This window comes from Oncorhynchus mykiss, chromosome 2 (assembly GCF_057628025.1).
Source record: "Oncorhynchus mykiss isolate SJ-2025 chromosome 2, ASM5762802v1, whole genome shotgun sequence".
NCBI lineage: Eukaryota > Metazoa > Chordata > Actinopteri > Salmoniformes > Salmonidae > Oncorhynchus > Oncorhynchus mykiss.
Genome location: NC_143023.1, coordinates 45,354,534 through 45,376,471, shown reverse-complemented (window position 1 = coordinate 45,376,471; position 21,938 = coordinate 45,354,534). Strand labels below are relative to the sequence as shown.

Below are 21,938 nucleotides of genomic sequence, written 5' to 3'. Positions count from 1 at the left end.
ATTTTGGCCCATTCCCCCGGACAGAGATGGTGTACCTGAGTCAGGTTTGTAGGCCGCCTTGCTCGTACACGCTTTTTCAGTTCTGCCGACAAATGTTCTATAGGACTGAGGTCAGGGCTTGACTTTGTTGTTCTTAAGCCATTTTGCCACAACTTTGGAAGTATGCTTGGGGTCATTGTCCATTTGGAAGACCCATTTGCGACCAAGCTTTAACTTTGTGACTGATGTCTTGAGATGTTGCTTCAATATATCCACATAATTTACCTCCCTCATGTTGCCATCTATTTTGTGAAGTGCACCAGTCCCTCCTGCAGCAAAGCACCCCCACATGATGCTGTTGCTGTTCTTGGATTGATTTGCACTTTTCGCACCAGAGAACGTTCATCTCCAAGAGACAGAACGCGTCTCCTTCCTGAGCGGTATGACAGCTGTGTGGTCCCATGGTGTTTATACTTGCGTACCAACATGATGCTGCCACCCCTGTGTTTCATGGTTGGGATGGTGTTCTTCGGTTTGCAAGCCTCCCCCTTTTTCCTCCAAACATAACGATGGTCATTATGGCCAAACAGTTCTATTTTTGTTTCATCAGCCCAGAGGACATTTCTCCAAAAAGTACAGTCTTTGTCCCCATGTGCAGTTGCAAACCGTAGTCTGCCTTTTTTATATCGGTTTTGGAGCAGTGGCTTCTTCCTTGCTGAGCGGCCTTTCAGGTGGTCCAACATCTTCACAAGGTCATTTTCTGTTGTTCTGGGATTGATTTGCACTTTTCACACCAAAGTACATCTCAAGGAAACAGAACGAGTCTCCTTCCTGAGCGGTTTGATGGCTGCGTGGTCCCATGGTGTTTATACTTACTATTGTTTGTACAGATGAACATGGTACCTTCGGGCGTTTGGAAATTGCACCCAAGGATGACCCAGACTTGTGGAGGTCTAAAAAAAATGTATGAGGTCTTGGCTGATTTCTTTTGATTTTCCCAATGTCAAGCAAAGAGGCACTGAGTTTGAAGGTAGGCCTAGAAACACATCCACAGGTACACCTCCAATTGACTCAGGCTAATTGACATCATTTATCAGAAGCTTCTAAAGCCATGACATCATTTTCTGGAATTTACACAGTCATGGTGTATGTAAACTTCTGACCCACTGGAATTGTGATACAGTGAATTTTATGTGAAATAATCTGTTAGCGATTGTTGGAAAAATTACTTGTCATGGACAAGGAAGATGTCCTAAATGACGTGCCAAAAATACAGTTTGTTAACAAGAAATTTGTGGAGTGGTTGAAAACGAGTTTTAATGACTCCAACCTAAGTGTATGTCAACTTCCGACTTCAACTGTATCTAGCTTTATAAACCACACCCCTCTGAAAACACACCTTCGATGTTGGTTACATCTTTATTTAAATTAGGTAATAGAATATGATTTTACCGTTGGTGTATTTAAACAAGCATTAGGGAGATGCCACTCTATCCCCTTAATAATCCCGACTCCTGAATCCAAGTGTTTGACATGGGGGAGGGGACCAGTAACTTTATGATCAAACTTTAGTAATGTAGAAACAGTCAATTTTCATACTTTGATCTGGTTTCATCCAAATATCATCCAATTCCATGAAAAACATGATTTTGACATTTCATTACCTTTAATAATTTCTTTCTCTCCTTGTTTCTCTCTCTCCCCTCACTGCCTTCTCTCTCTTCAGCAACAGCAGAGCTTGAGTGCTCTGCCCGGATGTCTCCGGTGGGCTCTGCCTCGGGATCCCCTACTAGCCTGGGTTGGGGTCTCAGTGTGGTGGAGGACCCGGTCAGCAGGGCCACACAGCAGTACCTGGAAGTGCTCAAGAAAAACTATATGATTTGACCAACCCATAGCAGGGCCAGGCAGCTTCTGGGCTACCCAAAGGGAGCCACAACTGTCCGCTTTACCATGACCTTGGTGGTGTTTATTAGGGCACGCGGTGGGAAACGTTTTGCAATCGAAGGCAAAAATGACATTTTTAGGTCCAGGGTATTCCTTCCGTTTCATTCTGTTTTCTCCCGTTTGGTGCTCTAATGAACATCACCCTGGGCCTCATCAATGCATGCTTATATAAAAAGAACATGCACATTGAGAAAAACACTAAAGGGTAAAGCCACTCCACTATAACACATTCCCCCCCAAAAATGTTTACTCTTTATTCTACGTCTTTTAAGAAAGGAAACAGACGTTTCACATTGCACTTACAGTGCATTCGAAAAGTATTCAGACCCCTTGACTTTTTCTACATTTTGTTAAATTACAGGCTTATTCTAAAATGGATTGTATCGATTTTTTTCCCCCCCTCATCAATCTACACACAATGCCCCATCATGACAAACCAACAACAGATTTTTAGATATGTTTGCATATGTATTAAAAATGTAAAACTGAAATATCACATTTACATAAGTATTCAGACCCTTTAGTCGGTACTTGTTGAAGCACCTTTGGCAGCGATTATGGCCTCGAATCTTGTTTGGTATGACGCTACAAGCTTGGCATACCTGTATTTGGGGAGTTTCTTCCATTCTTCTCTGCAGAACCTCTGAAGCTCTGTCAGATTGGATGGGGAGTGTCGCTGCACAGCTATTTTCAGGTTTCTCCAGAGATGTTAGATCGGGTTCAAGTCCGGGCTCTGGCTGGGCCATTCAAGGATATATCTAGAGAATTGTCCCAAAGCCAGTCCTGCGTTGTCGTTGTACTGTTGGAAGGTGAACCTTCGCCCCAGTCTGAGGTCCTGAGCGCTCTGGACCAGGTTTTCATCAAGGATCTCGCTGCACTTTGCTCCATTCGTCTTTCCCTCGATCCTGACTAGTCTACCAGTCCCTGCCGCTGAAAAACATCCCCACTGCATGATGCTGCCACCACCATGCTTCACCATAGGGATGTTGCCAGGTTTCCTCCAGACATGACACTTGGTATTCAGGCCAAAGATTTAAATCTTGGTTTGATCAAACTAGATATTCTTGTTTCCTTTCAGTGCCTTTCGGCAAACTCCAAGCAGGCTGTCATGTGCCTTTTTCTGAGGAGTGGCTTCCGTCTGGCCACTCTACCATTAAAAACCTGATTGGTGGAGGGCTGCAAAGATGGTTGTCCTTCTGGAAGATTTTCCTATCTCCACAGAGGAACACTGTCAGAGTGACCATCAGGTTCTTGGTCACCTCCCTGACCAAGGCCCTTCTCGCCTGATTCCTCAATTTGGCTGGACGACCAGCTCCAGGAAGAGCCTTGGTGGTTTCAAACTTCTTCCATTTAATAATGATGGAGGTCACTGTGTTCTTGGTTATGGTCAATGCTGCAGAAATGTTTTGGTAACCTTCCCCAGATCTGTGCCTTGACGCAATCCTGCTTCGGAGCTCAACTGACATTTCGACCTCATGACATGTTTTTTGCTCTGACATGCACTGTCAACTGTGGGACTTATATAGACAGGTGTGTACCTTTACAAATCATGTCCAATCAATTTAATTTACCACAGGTGGACTCCAGTTAAGTTGTAGAATCATCTCAAGGATGGTCATTGGAAACAAGGTACACCTGAGCTCAATTTCGAGTCTCATAGCAAAGGGTCTTACGTAAATAAGTTATTTCAGTTTTTTATTTTTCATACATTTGCAAACATTTCTCAACTTGTTTTCACTTTGTCATTATTGGGTATTGTGTGTAGATTGAGATGTTTTATTTAAACCATTTTAGAAGGCTATAACCTAACAAAATGTTAGTCAAGTGGTCTGAATACTTTCGGAATGTACTGTATACATGAGAAAGATGGCATGATATTTTTTTTCAAAGCCATATTTTTTTACATATTTGTTATTAACCTCCTGGAGACAATGTCTGCGCCCCTTTGGACATATAATCTAAACATCTTCATAAAAATATCTGTTTTTTTTCATGGGCTACTTCTCAATCCAACATTCACCGATGTCAGCCTTCATCATCTACGGTGAAAGATGGCAGCGCTACAGCTGTGTTTGTCAAACCATGAGACATCCCTATTATGACCCCTCTATGTAAAGGTGAGACTCTAACGAAAACATATATGATTTGCTCTGAGATGCCCACATACCTCACAAGACTCGTCTGAAGACTCACCCGGTACCACAAGACTCGCCCGAAGACTCACCCGGTACCACAAGACTCGCCCAGTAGCAGTTTAAAAAATGCCTTCTACACCACTTGACAACTGAGGAGTGGAAAAACATTGCATGGAACATGACAGTGAGTAGAGTTTACTTGAGTGGCCTGGCTCAGTCCCCAGACTGAGCATCTTAGAGCACCCAATAGAGCATCTTTCGGATGAGATGGAACAGGCTGTTGGGCAGTATGAATGTATCGCCGTCCAATCTGCAGCTACTACGTGATTCCGTCGCATCAGCATGGACCAACATCCCTTTGAAGAATACCCTAAAGAATTCGGTCTGTTCTGGAGGCAAAGGGCGGTCCGACCCGGTACTAGATGGATGTACCTAAAATAAACTGTCCAGTGAGTATATGGAAGTAGTTTAGTGTGTAAAAAAAGGGGTTAAATATTTGCTGAAAGATATTATAATAATCTTATATCATAAATAGGACAGACACTTCAAAACAAGCTTCCTTTAAAAAATGTTTTACCTTTTTCCATATACAAATCTGTTATTCAATGCGTTTCAATGGGCTAGTAGCAGACGTGTGTGTATATATAGACATGTATACATATATACATACATATAAGTTCTTAAGTATTGTTACTCTTGTATGATCTGTTTTTTTCTATGGTTCAGTCCTTTTCAGTACAGTGTGTATACACTATAGGTTCCTGCGTACAGATTGTCTTGAAAATTGTTTGCCATTTACTTTATGGTATTGATTTATTGGATATTTTATAGTATTGGATGTATGTACCATGAGTAACATTACCAAGATATCACTTTTTTTGGTATGTGCCGTGTAATGGTTCAATATGTTTTTTCCTGTTTTTTTGTTGTTGTTGTTGTAATGCACAACATATACTTGAATGAGACAAACGAGGATATTCTGTAGTTAAACAGGGTACCCATATTTTGTTGTACCTCGTTACATTAGTTTTTGTTTGATCTTAGTTACAAAAAATATTACATGGGAGAAAAAAATTAACATTTCAGTATTTTTTTAAGGTCAACAGTTGCTATAAAAAAAATATATTTAAGGAAAAAGAGAATAGCCATCTGAACCCTTGTACAGTACATTACAGAAGATCTGTAAATTTATGAATAAAAGTCTACAAACATTTGTTCATTTTTCATGTATAGATTGTACACACATTTGTGATCCCAACTTTCGTTAGCTCATTTGACATATTTTACACCCTCCCCACTCCTAACACACACACCACAAATCATTCATGTCTGAAACTTGATGTTATACACCTAAAACCGCATTCCCCTCTACTTCTTAAAATTAGGGTCTGTAGTGTGTTTATGATGCCCCCATCCCGTGTGTCTCTCTCCTTTGATCAGTCCTCTGTCATCTTCTGATGTTGCTATATTCAAATTTGGTTACATTTACTTGTTTCCTTTACAGTTTGATGGGCACATCTGACAGACTGACTGCTTTATAATTATTTTTTTCATCCTTTTATAGACACAACTTCAAACATTATTATCAAGTTGGAGAACAGGGAGCCATACAAATAGAGACGGAATGTGATTAAGACATGTTGGAAAGATTGTTTTGAAAATAATCGCATGCATAAAACAAATAATTTCCACAGTCGGTCATTCTGTTTCTATAATGCCGTTCTGTTGATTGCCACTCTGTTCTCTCCGCTTGCCAGTCAAACCAATAATAGACTTCGGGAAAACTAAAAGATATCTATTTCCCACCCAATGGCCCCATAACGAGCTAGCAAGTCGATAGGCAAAAGTCACAAAAGTTTTTTTTGTTTTGATTAACATCTTCAACTGGTCTACCTCAATACTGTGCAAATATATATATATATTTTTTAACATTGATAGACATTCCCCTATCTTGTTGGTAAATTAATAATGTGGCCTCAAATTAGTCAAACCTGGACTAATTAAACACTTTTTTACAAATAAAGAAATGTGGCAGTGCCACTGTACATAATTCATAGTGTCTGCTATAGACAGCTTCAGACATGGCCGGCATTGCCTACACAGTTCAAGTATATGTAATGCTTACTGGGACTGAACATGACAGAAAATAATTTACTTCCTCATTAGTCTGTTTTTTTTTTTTTTCCATATCAGTGGATCTTCCTGTATATTGTATGACAGACAAGCAATGCATTGCAGTCAGCTCCAGGGGGTTTGATAGTAGTGCTGTCACAATACTGTACCATACTCAATTTTCCATGTCAAAAGAAAAAGGAAACCGCACACTGCTCTTTATAGTATCACTGATATTTAATAAGCTTACGTATCGGCCTCACGGCCTTGTCAGAGCTTTTGTGATTTAAAAAAAAAATTAGCACCCTTATTATGTAGACCTAGCCCCACCCACATCCGTTCCACACATCGAATGGGGTTGGAGGCAAAGGAAAAACAAATAAGTGCTGCCAAATATAACAATATGCATTTCATACATATTACAAAAGTGTATAAATAAGACTTACACGTCTGTAAAACCACAATGAGGACATAGCAAGTTTTCATTAATCATTGGGTACATCGTATGAAAAAAATCAGTGTAATCTTAAATAGGGACATAATTCATGTTCAAATTCACAACATAACATACATAGGCATTTCATCATTAAGTCCTTTAGGAAATAATGTCTGGATGGTGAAAATCCAAAAACATTCTCTTTTGCTAGGAGTATTATTAATATCACCTCCCCTGTCTGTTTAAGATTACTCTGTTTTTCGTACGATGTTCCCAATGATTAATTAAAACTTGCTATGTCCTCATTGTGGACACTTATTTGTTTTTCCTTTGCCTCCAACCCCTTTCGATGTGTGGAACGGATGTGGGTGGGGCTAGGTCTACATAAGGGTGCGAATTAAAAAAATTCACAAAAGCCGTGAGGCCGATACATAAGCTTATTAAATATCAGTGATACTATAAAGAGCAGTGTGCGGTTTCCGTTTTCCTTCATCTTGTTCAACTGTTGCCATGCACCTGCAAAAAAATTGCTCAGATGTGCAAGTGCCTTTTGAATTTTGTTTTCCATGTCAAAAGAAAGAAAACGGGAGAATAGGGTACTTTAACACTGTGGGGTGTGAACTTAGTCTATACCCTCTACAGCCTTCTCTTCAAAACCAGACAAGGGGGTCTTCACTCTGTTGTGAAAAGTGTTATGAAATGTAATGTCACCTTCTCTGGAGTGATGAATCACGCTTCACCATCTGGCAATCCGAGGGATGAATCTGGTTTTGGCGGATCCCAGGAGAACACTACTTTGCTCCAAAGCAAAGTGCCAACTGTAAAGTTTGGTGGAGGGGGTATAATATTTTGGGGCTGTTTTTCATGGTTGGCCCGTTAGTTTCAATGAAGGGAGATCTTAACTCTACAGCATACAATTCCATTTTAGACGGTTCTGTGCATTTGGGGACAGTTTGGGGAAGGCCCTTTCCTGTTTCAGCATGACAGTGCCCCCGTGCACAAAGCGAGGTCCATACAGAAATGGTTTGTTGAAATCGGTGTGAAAGAACTTGACTGGCCTGCACAGAGCTCTGACTTCAACTCCATCGAACACGTTTGGGATGAATTGGAACGCCAACTGTGAGCCAGGCCTAATCATCCAAAATTAGTGCCAGGCCTCACTTATGCTCTTCTGTCAGGCCTCATTTACATGCTGCCCAGACCGGACACGTCGTGTGCGCAAGCGTCGCAAAATAAATGTAAAAATCCATGTTCTTCATGGATTTAGAAGTCATTCCTATTTCTGACACAGATCACGCTGCAAGTCATGCCTCTCCCATCTCCTCATTGGTTTATAGAATCAGGTATCCACGTGCCATCTTCTCATTGGTTATCCCCTCGTGGGTGATTGAAAGACTAACTGTTGCCGGTTGTCGTGGTAATACTTTGAAAGTGCCAATCACCATATAAGTTCAAAGATGAAAAAGCCTGGAAGGAGGAGCGATGACTAGAAACGATTCGGTTGGCTGTTTTATGTGTGGATTCATTGTCGGAGTGGAGGACCTTGTGCATTTCAGGTAAAATAACAGCTTAATGTTTATATCCCAGGACAAATTTGCTAGCAACAGCAAGCTAGTTAAATAGGACAAATTAGCTAGCAAGTGCAAGCTAACTAGCTAAATTGCCGTACCTGTTTAATGCTTTTCGACCTGTTCCCAAATGAATGTCATTGGTTCAGAGTTTGTTTTGATATTTTAACCTGTGTGTCGTGATCGCGTTTGGTGTACGGGGACAAAATTAATTTATGCATGATAGCTCACGATGGCACACGCCAAATTCCCTGTCTTAGGTCAGTTAGGATCACCACTGTATTTTAAGAATGGGAAATGTCAGAATAATAGTACAGAGAATTATTTATTTCAGCTTTTATTTCTTTCATCACATTCCAGTGGGTCAGAAGTTTACTCAATTAATATTTGGTAGCATTGCCTTTAAATAGTTTAACTTGGGTCAAACATTTCAGGTAGCCTTCCACAAGCTTCCCACAATAAGTTGGGTGAATTTTGGCCCATTCCTCCTGACAGAGCTGGTGTAACTGAGTCAGGTTAGTAGGCCTCCATGCTTTTTCAGTTCTGCCCTCAAAATTTCTATAGGACTGCGGTCAGGGCTTTGTGATGGCCACTCCAATACCTTGACTTTGTTGCCCTTAAGCCATTTTGCCGCAACATTGGAAGTATGCTTGGGGTCATTGTCATTGTCATTTGGAAGACCCATTTGCGACCAAGCATTAACTTCCTGACTGATGTCTTGACATGTTGCTTCAATATATCCACATAGTTTTCCTTTCTCATGAAGTCATCTATTTTGTGAAGTGCACCAGTCCCTCCTGCAGTGAAGCACCCCCACAACATGATGCTGCCACCCCAGTTCTTCATGGTTGCGATGGTGTTCTTCATTTTTTTCCTCCAAACATAATGATGGTCATTATGGCCAAACAGTTTCATCAGACCAGAGGACATTTCTCCAAAAAGTACGATCTTTGTCTCCATGTGCAGTTGCATTCTGTAGTCTGGCTTTTTTTATGCAGGTTTTGGAGCAGTGGCTTCTTCCTTGCTGAGTGGCCTTTCAGGTTATGTCGATATAGATACTTTTGTACCTGTTTCCTCCAGTATCTTCGCATGGTTCTTTGCTGTTGTTCTGGGATTGATTTGCACTTTTCGCACCAAAGTAAGTTCATCTCTAGGACACAGAATGCGTCTCCTTCCTGAGCAGAATGACGGCTGCGTGGTCCCATGGTGTACCACGTTCATCTGTACAAACAATAGTACGCAAGTATAAATACTTGCGTACTATTGTTTGTACAGATGAACGTGGTACCTTCAGGCGTTTGGAAATTGCTCCCAAGGATGAACCAGACTGGTGGAGGTCTTGACTGACTTCTTTTGATTTTCTCATGATGTCAAGCAAAGAGGCACTGACTTTGAAATACATCCTCAGGTACACCTCCAATTGACTCAAATTATGTCAATTAGCTCAGAAGCTTCTAAAGCCATGACATCTTCTGGAATTTTCCCAGCTGTTTAAAAGGCACAGTCTTTTTTTTGTAAATTTCTGACCCAACTGGAATTGTGATACAGTGAATTATAAGTGAAATATTCTGCCTGTAAACAATTGTTGGAAAAATGACTTGTGTCATGCACAAGGTAGATGTCCTAACCGACTTGCCAAAACTATAGTTTGTTCACAAGAAGTTTGTGGAGTTTTTGAAAAACGAGTTTTAATGACTCCAACCTAATGGTATGTAAACAATCAGACTTCAACTGTAGATATGTAGTGACTTTTTCCACATTTTGTGACTTTACAGCCTTATTTTAAAACAAATGAATATTCCTTATTAATCTACATACTACCCCATAATGACCAAGCAAAAAACAGGTTATTAGAAATTGAAATAAATCATTTACATAAGTATTCAGACCCTTTGCTATGACTCAAAATTGAGCTCAGGTTCATCCTGTTTCCATTGATCACCCTTGTGATCAATGTTTCTACAACTTGATTGGAGTCCACCTGTGGTAAATTCAGTTGATTGGTCATGATTTGGAAAGGCACACACCTGTCTATATAATGTCCAACAGTTGATGGTGCATGTCAGAGCAACAACCAAGCCATGAGGTCGAAAGAATTGTCCGTAGAGCTCCGAGGCAGGATTGTGTCAAGGCACAGATCTGGGGGAGTGTACCAAAACATTTCTGCAGCATTGTAGGTCCCCAAGAACACAGTGGCCTCCATCATTCTTAAATTGAATACGTTTGGAAATATGAAGCCTCTTTCTAGAGTTGGCTGCTTGGCCAAACTAAGCAATCGGGGGAGAAGGGCCTTGGTCATGGAGGTGACCAAGAACCTGATGGTCACTCTGACAGAGCTCAAGAGTTCCTCTGTGGAGATGGGAGGACCTTCCGGAAGGACAACCATCTCTGCAGCACTCCACAAATCAGGCCTTTATGGTAGAGTGGCCAGACGGAATCCACTCCTCAGTAAAAAGGCACATGACAGCCCGCTTGGAGTTTGCCAAAAGGCACCTAAAGGACTCCCAGACCATGAGATACAATATTCTCTGGTCTGATGAAACCAAGATTGAACTCCTTGTCCTGAATGCCAAGCGTCACAGCTGGAGGAAACCTGGCACCATCCCTACGGTAAAGCATGGTGGTGGCAGCATCATGCTGTGGGGATGTTTTTCAGTGGCAGGGACTAGTAGACTAGTCAGGATCGAGGTAAAGCTGAACGGAGCAAGTACAGTGAGATCTTTGATGAAATCCTGCTCAGGACCTCAGACTGGGGCGAAGGGTCACCTTCCAACAGGACAAGGACCCTATGCACACAGCCAAGACAACACAGGAGTGGCCCAACCAGAGCCCAGACTTGAACTTGATCAAACATCTCTGGAGAGACCTGAAAATAGCTGTGCAGCGACGTTCCCCTTGTAACCTGACAGAGCTTGAGAGGATCTGCAGAGAAGAATGGGAGATACTCCCCAAATACAGGTGTGACAGGCTTGTAGCGTCATACTTAAGACATTAGGCTGTAATCGCTGCCAAAGGTGCTTAAGAAAGTATTGATTAAAGGGTCTGAATACTTATGTAAATGTGATATTTCATTAGTTGTTTGTATACATTTGCAAACCGTTTTTGCTTTGTCATTATGGGGTATTGTGTGTAGATTGATGAGGGGGGGGGGGGGGATTAATCTATTTTTCAATACCGCTGTAACGTAACAAAATGTGGAAAATGTCAAAGGGTCTGAATACTTTCTGAATGCACTGTATAGTGTAATTGTTGTTTATTGATGTATTCATCAGGGCTCATCTGCGGAAGAGACTGTAGTCTCAGCATGACTCTTCTTAAATGAAGGTTAGATAAAATAAATGTTCAAAATGCACTTTTCTTTTATGAGTACTCAAATATTATTTATGATTAGAAAAATCATGCATTATATATAATATTGTACTCTGTTATTTATTCAAACGGCACATTTTCTATTGTTTTGAAGAATACAAAAAATATCATCAATACAGTATGATTGACTCAAAGAAGGGGTAGGTGTGAGGCTGAAGGTGTCTTAAAATGTACTCCAGGTTGTAGGATGAAATAAATTAATCATTTCAAGAATTGTGCCCACCAGGGCGTACATGTTATTTGAAGCAGCAAACCAATATACAACCGGCTATGAAGTGTGCAAAATATAGGCTATGTAGACATCCTCTTTTGAACATGGGTCTTGGAAGATTTTTTCCTAAATTCTCACCTTGCCCTACTTTTGTCTTCTGCTGGCCGTGTAACATTCGTAGCTGTGACAAGCATTGTTAGTAACGGTAAAAAGGACTGGCCTCAATGTTTTGTTTTCCCACCAACAGCCAGCCCTTTTCTGTTTGAAGATGTCCGGTGAGCTATAAATATCATAAGCTAACTTAAAAGATTCATCATTTAGTCCACTTAACCTTTGCAGTACTGTTTGTGATGCTGTGACCTGTCGTGATTCTAATGATGAAATCATCCACATTTTGTTTCTAACCCATGAAAAGCTCTAGTCTTTCTTATGATAATGACAGTGGTTTATCAACAGGAAGACTGACATTACAGAAATAAGTATATCATCATTTTTTTAATGAAAAGTTTGTAGGTGTTGATTGTTATTGCACGTATCTTTCCATTTGTGTTCAACTGTTTGCGATGCTCTGGAGAGGTGAGTGAGGTTGGGTGGGTTGAGTGAGGGTTTGGGCGCTCTTGCTCTACTAACAAGACCATGGGGTATAAGTCTGCATTGTGTTAGATGACTTAAAGCAGAACGGTGAAGGAATTATTGTTGGTCATACATACAGTTGTACCTTCGCTGTCCTCCCTATTCCATGATCAAGCTGTTCTGTTATTGGGGCCCAAATGAAGTTCACTGATTGTAACTACAAATACTTCACAGCCTTTTGTAATCATATCAGTAATGTTAATTAATAATTTCACAGCTGTAGCTCCGCCCACTGGTGAAGCGATCTCCAGCTCAGAGAAGATCAGCTCAAGAGAAGTCAAGTGAGAGAAAGTGTTTTCTCACCAGGTACCTTTCATTGTGTTAGACAAGGCCAGTGTGCGTCCTTGTTGATATTTACCAGACCACTAAGTGCCTTAGCCCATTCATACTACATACACTGTGCGGTGCTGTTCCGTGCCTGTGCATAGTCAGCGTTATTAAACCACCTCAACAGGAATCCTACCTGTCTGTTATCTGTGCCCTTACCAGCACACAGGAGCGAACACATACAGTAAAACCTAACCTAAAGAATATACAGTCTTCAGTTACACTGATCATTTACTAAATAGGAACCAAAGGCATGTTACCCCAGTGTCTATGAAAAGTGACAGACACGTACAGAAGTCATACACACGCACGCGGGGCAGTTCAGTTATGACTCACTCTAGTTGGCTGGAAGCATTGAGTTGTGAAGAGGTGCACTGACTTCTTGTCTGTGACTGATAGAGAAAGAGAAAAACTTAATGGGAAGCATTGCAGGGACATTACTCATTTTAGTTTGAATATCTTGAATATTGTCTTCTTTAAACCTGTTAGAAAGTGTGTTTGTGAGCTACCAGTCATGAGAAGACATGTCCATAGATAGAAGAACATTCTCCTGTGGACGTGACAGTTGAAATACCTTCAATGGAGGAACACGGTAAGAATATATTATAAATGTGTACATTTACAAATTAACAAATAGTGTCAAATTCAATACGACGATGTTATGGTAACATGGTAATTATATTTTTACGGAAAACATAGCTCTATGAATTAGAATGGTATTATGAAGTAATTTACTAGCCAAAGTGACAGTTTATTTCTGCTTTAGTAAAATGATTTGTCGCTGTCTTGGTGAGATGGCAATATAGCGTTGTAATACAGAAACAGTCCAGCACCCAGGCTGATATTTTGCAAAATGGAAACAAATGTGTTCACGGACAATGGATAGTGAACTTATCAAATATCCATAATTGTGTACTCATTGTACTGTCCATACATTTTTAAACATTTTTTTTGTTGGCTCTCCTTCAAGTTAACACACTTCCGATCCCACTGCAGAGGAAAATTCCAGCACAAGGTCGCATGACCAGGGAAAACACCACCAACAATAACCTCATCACAAGTAAGTGACATATTGGCAGTAGGCATGTAGACAAACCAACTGCACTTTCAATGAATAAATCTCCATTGTATGCTTTTAGACTAGGTCTAGCACTAGCCTTAATCAACTGTTAAATTATGATGTTTCATAAATCATATCGATGTTAGACAGGTTAATATTAAAGTGGCCTTTCACCCTGGGCTGAGGTTGATTGAAAGGGAAGTAATTATCATCAGTGTGTCAGCTCAGTCAATCAGTGAGAAAAATGTGAGGGAGGCTTCCAATTCATTCATATTCTAAAACTGCTCAGAGATTTAGTCATTAACAAGACTGAGTAGTGACTCAACTCATACCATTCAGATCTAATGGAAGACCCATAGGAAAAGGCTGTTTTGACCATATGGATGGTTAACTTAACTCTGCAGCTTGGGGAACCATATGTCTCCTTCCCGTCTTACTCCACTAAATCTGCCATAAAAACAAATGAAAAAGGCATGTTTCTTATCGTAATGTGACAGATCTCTCCACCCCAGCCTCAGGCCTTGGCTCTACCGGCTGTAACCTCCACTCTGGGGTCCTCTGGAGGAGAGAGGGGCTACCACCAGGAGCCACAGTGATCTCCATACAGACTTCCACACTGGGCCTGCAGCCTCCGCTCTGGTGAAAAAAACCTACTCGCCCTTCATATAGCCCCCAGTTTCCTCAGTCATCAGGCAGTATTGGTTTTAATTTCATTCAGTATGCATCTCCTGTTTTGTAACAACTTCAGGTTAATTTTTTTATTAAAACCTTCTGCACCTGCTGCCAGACTTGCCTGCTTATACGTCACATCCCCTGTGCCACAATGAAGATGCCAGAGACACACTAATCATTTGAAACAATAATTCTTACATAACTATGAAAAAGTCTGTTGTAGTCAAGGTCTTGTTTACCACTGTGTTCATGTTGTTGTTTTTATAGAGTTATGTACTAACAAGTATTTTGTACAAAATCAAAACTGTAGCCTCATACATGAGCCCTTTTCATGTTCATAAGCATCATTACCATAACTGTGTGTGTGTGTGTGTGTGTGTGTGTGTGTGTGTGTGTGTGTGTGTGTGTGTGTAAAGCAGTGACGAGCTAAACTCCCTCTCCCAGGAGTGATCTATTATCATTTCATTTATTCACTTGAGTAAACAGTATAAAATGCCTTAATTTGCATAACCCCGCTCCTTGTAGGGATAAAACAGCAATACACCAACAATACAGTGGATTTGCCAAAAACGGACGCACTATTATGATAATTACAGAGGTTAATATATGCAGTTTCATATGTACTTAGTTTAAATTTTGTAGCAATTATTCCATGACAGCACCAGTGGCTCATTACCAGTGCACTTTTATTTTTTTACTCTCCCTGTGGACTAATCAAGCACTGAGTTTATGTAAATACAATCACACTCTGGTAAAATCTCTTTTAAGTTCTGGATGGCATATATATTGTTAATACAATATCATATTAATTGGGAATAATGCAGTTGTTAACCCCAGTACTGACATTTATGCATGTCGGTGGATTTCAAAGGATTCTATTTGTAGTTTTGTATGATTATATTGCAATTTTGTATGAACACAGAATATGACCTGTTCTACATTGGATTCTACTTTAGATTATATTGTAGATTTGTATGCATGCACTCAATCTGACCTGATCTACTTTGGCTCTCCCACTGGATGTACTGTATGTCACTAAATCAAAGCCTTTTCTTTCTCCCTCCCATTCTCTCTCTCCCTCGCTGCCTGCCTGTAGGCTGCTGTCTGCCCCTGGTACTGGCCTGTCTGTCCTGCCAGTGCTCCACACTGATCCTGGGCCTGTTAGAGGCCTGCTCCTCCTGCCTCCACACCTTCTGCTCCTCCTGCTTCTGCTGCTGTTCCTGCTGCTGTGCTGCCCTCCAGGAAGCACCTGTGTAAGGCCTTACACTGCCACGCCCACTGCCACCAGATCCTGTTCGAGTCCTGCTGCGAGCCCACCGAGTGTCTGGAGTTCTTTCTGGAATGTTGTGAGCTCTGCCACAAGAGTTAGTTAGTCTTGAACCTCAATTTCCGGCTTTCTCACGTGACATAATGTAGACTTGGAACTAGTTATTAGCTAGCTACGTACAATCATACACCCAGTTCAACCAATTCACTATGACTTCACTTAATTTCAAGAGGACAGATCAACAAAAACTTAAATGGTCAGAATCTATTATTAGTGGCACTGGTCAACGTGTGGGTAGTGGTCTGAGATTTAACTCTACAGCTAAAGTGAACGTACAGCCAATGTATTGAACTATGAGTAATTGCTATAGGTAATTGAGTCAGTGGACAAATTTACTTAGAAAATGGTCTATATGTCCGCATCACAGAGACATTGGTCATTACAGTGACACAGACCTACTGGTGGGGTACATGACAGGGCTTCCCAACATCTACAATTTTTGAGTCAGTTTATGTATGTCAACAAGGAAATACCCTCTCATTAATGTTCTCTGCCATTTGTTAAGGTCACTTGATATACACTACATCACCAAAGGTTTGTGAACACCCCTTCAAATGAGTGGATTTGGCTATTTCAGCCATACCCATTGCTGACAGGTGTATAAAATCATGCACACAGCCATACATTCGCCATAGACAAACATTGGCAGTACAATGGCCTTACAGAGCTCAGTGACCTTCAAGGTGGCACCATCATAGGATGCCACCTTTTACAACAAGTCAGTTTATCACATTTCTGCCCTGCTAGAGCTGCCCCGGTCATCTGTAAGTGCTGTTATTGTGAAGTGGAAATGTCTAGGAGTGGCAATGGCTCAGCCGCGATGTGGTAGCTCACAGAACAAGCTCACAGAACGGGACCTCCAAGTAAGTAGCGTGTAAAAATCGTCTGTCCTCAGTTGCAACCCTCACTACCAAGTTCCAAACTGCCTCTGGAAGCAACGTCAGCACAATAACTGTTCATCGGGAGCTTCATGAAATGGCTATTCATAGCCAAGCAGCCACACACAAGTCTAAGATCACCATGCGCAATGTCAAGCGTCGGCTGGAGTGGTGTAAAGCTCGCAGCCGTTGGACTCTGGAGCAGTGGAAACGCATTCTCTGGCAGTTTGACGGAAAATCTGGATTTGGTGGTTTCCAGGAGACCTGCCCGAATTGACAATGCCCCCGTGCACAAAGTGAGGTCCATACAGAAATGGTTTCTCGATATCGGTATGGAAAAACTTGGCCTGCACAGAGCCCTGAACTCAACCCCATCGAACACCTTTGGGATGAATTGGAATGCCAACTGCGAGCCAGGCCTAATCGTACAACAATCAGTGACCTCACTAATTCTTGTGTCTGAATGGAAGGAAGTCCCCGGAGCGATGTTCCAACATCTAGTGGAAAGCCTTCCCAGAAGAGTGGAGGCTGTTAAAGCAGCAAAGGGGGGACCAATTCCATTTTAATGCCCATGAATTGTGAATGAGATATTCGACGAGCAGGTGTCCACATACTTTTGGTCATGTAGTGTATATGTCAATATCTGTATTCACTATGGGTAAAATGGAGTATAAACACTATCAATCAAACATACCGTGTGACTTTGTGGAAAGTTATTGTGAATAATGTTATTTACCTCCCACGAACATCAGCCACTGGAATGTTCTAACTGTTGTGGGATCAACTGAACATCAAGAAATATGCATCTTGTAATGCTGATTAAATAATGTTGGGGCAAATTAGCAATTAAAATATTGTAATGATTCTGACCCCAATGTATCCCAGTAGAAAGAAAGGGCTCCCTTCACTGTGGTTCAGTCTGGGTTCTCTCCATATACGATACCTGCTTTGACTCCTACCTTCACAATCCTTAACAGCTATGGGATGGAGCAATGTCGAACGTGTCAGCTCAGTTTTTAATTCCTTTTCATGTGTCAGATAAAGCACTTAAAACATGAAAGGACGCCTTGCGTCAACGCAAAAGGCTGACAAGAAGCAGCAATAAATGTAATATTTATCCTGTGTGTGATTTTTGGGAGATCAATTCCTAAACATCAAGGGGTCTTTTGAAAATGCGAAAGCTTGAAGATCGATGTCAGCTCCTTTAAGCTCTTTGCAAATGATGACAGCCAAGAGGCAGGTGTAAATAGCCAAAAATACAACAAAGCCCAACCAAAAGACAACACTGTCAAGCTGTCCCAGGCTAGCTGAAAGAGGCTCATTTAAAGGCACGTTAGAGCAAAAATATTGAATCAAAGCATCCCTTTTACACACAACACATCTTAATTCTGCTTTCTGCCAATGACAAATAACAGTGATGACATTTAATTTAGAGCTTGGTGACCATATACAAGAAAATAAACACTCATGTTTGTTTCACTTGTCCCCTTCAATTTGTCTCACCCATGGTCCAATGGTTTATGAGAGAGAATAAAGTAGACGGCACAGGTCAACATTTTGATTTATGGCCCTGTGTCCAGATGATGCGTACATGTCCAAATATGGGCATCCGGACAGGACATCCTGTTCCTGTTGTCACGTGTTAGAGGGTGTGTTATTTTATATCTATATTGCATCTATTCCTTTGAAGTTGTCATGCTGATTGATGTCTAGGGACCTGGTTGAACTGGGGGTTCTGTGTTTGAACTTTTGAAAGAGTATGGCCCCACACCCCCAGTTTTATTGCCCTTATGGTTGCTATCTATGAAGCAGGAATGTCTGGGAAGGTGATTGTGTGGGTGGGTGGGTATGTGTGTATGTGTTAGAAACAAGGTCCCTTGGCATTGTGTACATTTCAAGCTTTCAACAACAATAAAACAGCCATCTAAATAATGTTTCTCAGCCTAACACACTGTTGAGCTTCCTATTTAGTTCTCTTTATATGTACATGCACAGAGCTTCCAGATGGCTCCAGCCTATGGATGTTCGGTGCATGTACACCGGGGAGATTAGAACCCCAAAGAAAAGATCCTAAAGGTAATTTCAGATTCAGGTTTAGGGTGTAATAACTTTAGGGAAACCACATTTCACACTATGTACAGACATAGAGAGCCAACACATAAATGTGTAACAGGGATGAATGGATATTCAATGTATAACAGTAGTCTTCAGTAACAAGCAATACGTGTTAAATATGTGTCACAGTCAATCATGACAGCCTCTTTATGAAAGGGCTTTCATAAGTCATATGCAAAACCATAAAACTCTGACAAGAAAACAATGAAAACCTTAACACGACTACACGCATTGCCATTATTTTAGTTACCATCCACCAATGGTTGAATTTGGTAAAATTGTGTGATGGCGATTGGCTGCAGAGGTTTTGCTTCTGAGAATCCCCGTCTAACAGTCGCTTCCCAATCACTTGTGTCCATTTTTAAAACCAATGATTTAATTCAAAATATTTACTACATACATTTTAACACACGTTATAATTCAACATTTTTACTATTTCTTACAGATAAAGGGTCTGGTTAGCCCTGACCATTATCCGTTTACAATTCACCATCGCAAAGACGCTTGCCCGCTCCATCAAAGCTCCGGACGTTTTTGCTCCGGACGTTTTCGCTCTAATTGTTCACGATTTTGGAAAAGACTGTCCAGCTCATTCATCACGCCCTTTAAAACTGAACACAGGTATAAAAAAGTTGACATCCTTGCATGCTTTGGAAAATACATATGAACTGACAGATTTCGTCGCATTTGCACTATATCTGTCATGTTACTGTGGTCTTTTTAAAAGTCAATAAACGTGTGTAAAGTGTACACGTTTGTTTCACTGTAGATTTGTTTAAGCCCACCTAGAAGCACCTGATTTATCCCACAGCATTAATTAATAAGCTGGGTAGAAACTGTTTAGCCATAAGTAAAGGCCTTTCATGAAGAGGCTGTCATGATTGACTGTGACACATATTTAACACGTATTGCTTGTTACCAAAGACTACTGTTGTACATTGAATATCCATTCATCCCTGTTACACATTTATGTGTTGGCTTTCTATGTCTGTACATAGTGTGAAATGTGGTTTCCCTAAAGTTATTACACCCTAAACCTGAATCTGAAATTAACTTTAGGATCTTTTCTTTGGGGTTCTAATCTCCCCGGTGTACATGCACCGAACATCCATAGGCTGGAGCCATCTGGAAGCTCTGTGCATGTACATATAAAGAGAACCTTGCATGTACATTGCTCTGTTTGTTCTGCTTGCTCTGTGCATGTACATATAAAGAGGACCTTGTTTCTAACACACACACACACACAATCACCCTCCCAGACATTCCTGCTTCATAGATAGCAACCATAAGGCAATAAAACTGGGGGTGTGGGGCCATACTCTTTCAAAAGTTCAAACACAGAACCCCCCCCAGTTCAACCAGGTCCCTAGACATCAATCAGCATGACAACTTCAAAGGAATAGATGCAATATAGATTTTAAAATAACACACCCTCTAAGACGTGACAACAGGAACAGGATGTCCTGGCCGGATGCCCATATTTGGATATGTCACCTGGACACAGGGCCATAAATCGACATTTTGACCCGTGCCGTCTACTTTATTCTCTCTATTATGGTACCAATTTGGCCTAATGCATAGGTCTCATATGCCCAACTTGCACACAACCCTTTTGGTCATTAAAGCCCCATTAATACCTGGTTCTAACATATGTCTGTTGTCCTGATCTTGTCCACATTCTGATTGTGCCCACATTTTACAACAGGTGTAGACAATCAAAAGATGTGATAGAGCTTCCTGACCACCTCTGGATGTAGTTGAAGACGCATATAGCATTTCGCATCACCCGCAATAGCATCTGCTAAACGTGTATGTGACAAATAAAATTTTATTGGAGTAATTATGGACAATGACACCTACAATTCCTCCAGAATTAAGATCATGTCTTCATTAGAAACCAAGTACCTACTGGCACTGTGGTCGGATGCCTCAGTCCAATCGAAATACTGAACAAAAACATATAAAGCAACATACAACAATTTCTAAGATTTTACTGAGTTACAGTTCATATAAGGGAATCAGTCAATCGAAATAAATAAATTAGGCCCTAATCTATGAATTTCACATGACTGGGAATACAGATATGCATCCGTTGGTCACACAAAAAAATGCATTTGCCTAATGCAGCACGGCACATCTTCATATAAAGTTGATCAGACTGTTGATTGTGGCCTGTGGAATGTTGTCCCCCTCACATTGATCCAGTGCATCCCAAACATGCTCAATGACATGTCTGGTGAGTATGTACGCCATGGAAGAACTGGGACTTTTTCAGCTTCCAGGAGTTTTGTACAGATCCTTGCAACTTGAGGCCGTGCATTATCATGCTGAAACGTGAGGTGATGGCGGCAGATGAATGGCATGACAATTATGCCTGCCCATACCATAACCCCACCGCCTGTTATTGTCCCCAGCACAAGGTGTAATGATCATGCTGTTTAATCAGCTACTTGATTGGCCACACCTGTCAGGTGGATGGATTATCTTGTCAAAGAAGAAATGCTCACTAACAGGGATGTAAACAATTTTGTGCACAACATTTTGAGAATTAAGCTTTTTATGCATACGGAAAATGTCTGGGATCTTTTATTTCAACTCATGAAACATGGGACCAACACATGTTGCGTTTACATTCTTGTTCAGTGTTGATCACGCATATAGAAAATAAAGATATTAATGAAGAGATATTGTCTCGAATGAGAGAGAAATGGTTCCCAAATCCAATTCCAGCGCAAAATCTAATATTTTAAAGACATTGTACAGAAAGGCCAACTAACATACCGAACATGCCGCCCCAGGTGTGGAAAGCTCTTTATTTAGAAAGACTCACAGCTGTAATCGCTGCCAAAGGTGCTTCTACAAAGTTTTGACTCAGGGGTGTGAATACTTATGTAAATTAGATGATAGTTCTGTATTTCATTTTCAATAAAATTGCAAAAAAATTAAAACATGTTTTCACTTTGTCATTATGGGGCATTGTGTGTAGATGGGTGAGAGAGAAATATTTAATCAATTTTGAATTCAGGCTGTAACACAACGACATGTGGAATAAGTTGAGGTGTATGAATACTTTCTGAAGGCAAGTTGTTACTCCTTGTGTATAATTACTTTTATTATTTTGTGTTAATTTTTATATTATTTCTCTATTTTCTTTCTCTTAATTGATGGGAAG

The 21,938-nt window shown here is 40.8% G+C and overlaps 2 protein-coding genes across 27 annotated transcripts in view; both read left to right on the top strand.

The window, feature by feature from the left end:
• The window catches only part of LOC110490556 (alanine and arginine rich domain containing protein), a 157,212-nt gene extending 151,943 nt beyond the window's left edge, over positions 1-5,269 (top strand). For all 25 annotated transcript variants that reach the window (XR_016486878.1, XR_016486868.1, XM_090200866.1 and 22 more), the window contains one exon: positions 1,706-5,269. Coding sequence is in view for 23 of the 25 variants with exons in the window: in XM_090200866.1 (XP_090056992.1) it covers positions 1,706-1,863 (158 nt within the window). In the remaining 2 variants the exon portion in view is untranslated. The remainder of the gene's footprint in view (positions 1-1,705) is intronic.
• Positions 5,270-12,604: 7,335 nt separating this feature from the next.
• On the top strand, positions 12,605-17,338 carry LOC149985117 (uncharacterized). 2 transcript variants are annotated; one of them, XM_090200803.1, is made up of 4 exons: positions 12,605-13,306; positions 13,685-13,774; positions 14,287-14,413; positions 15,543-17,338. In XM_090200803.1, exons 1-4 carry the CDS (start codon positions 13,294-13,296, stop codon positions 15,817-15,819), a joined length of 507 nt encoding a protein of 168 aa, XP_090056929.1. In that variant the 5' UTR covers positions 12,605-13,293; the 3' UTR covers positions 15,820-17,338. The 2 variants fall into 2 exon arrangements, with proteins under 2 accessions (XP_090056929.1, XP_090056928.1); XM_090200802.1 differs by having other exon boundaries at positions 13,088-13,306; positions 14,272-14,413.
• The last annotated feature ends 4,600 nt before the right edge of the window (positions 17,339-21,938 follow it).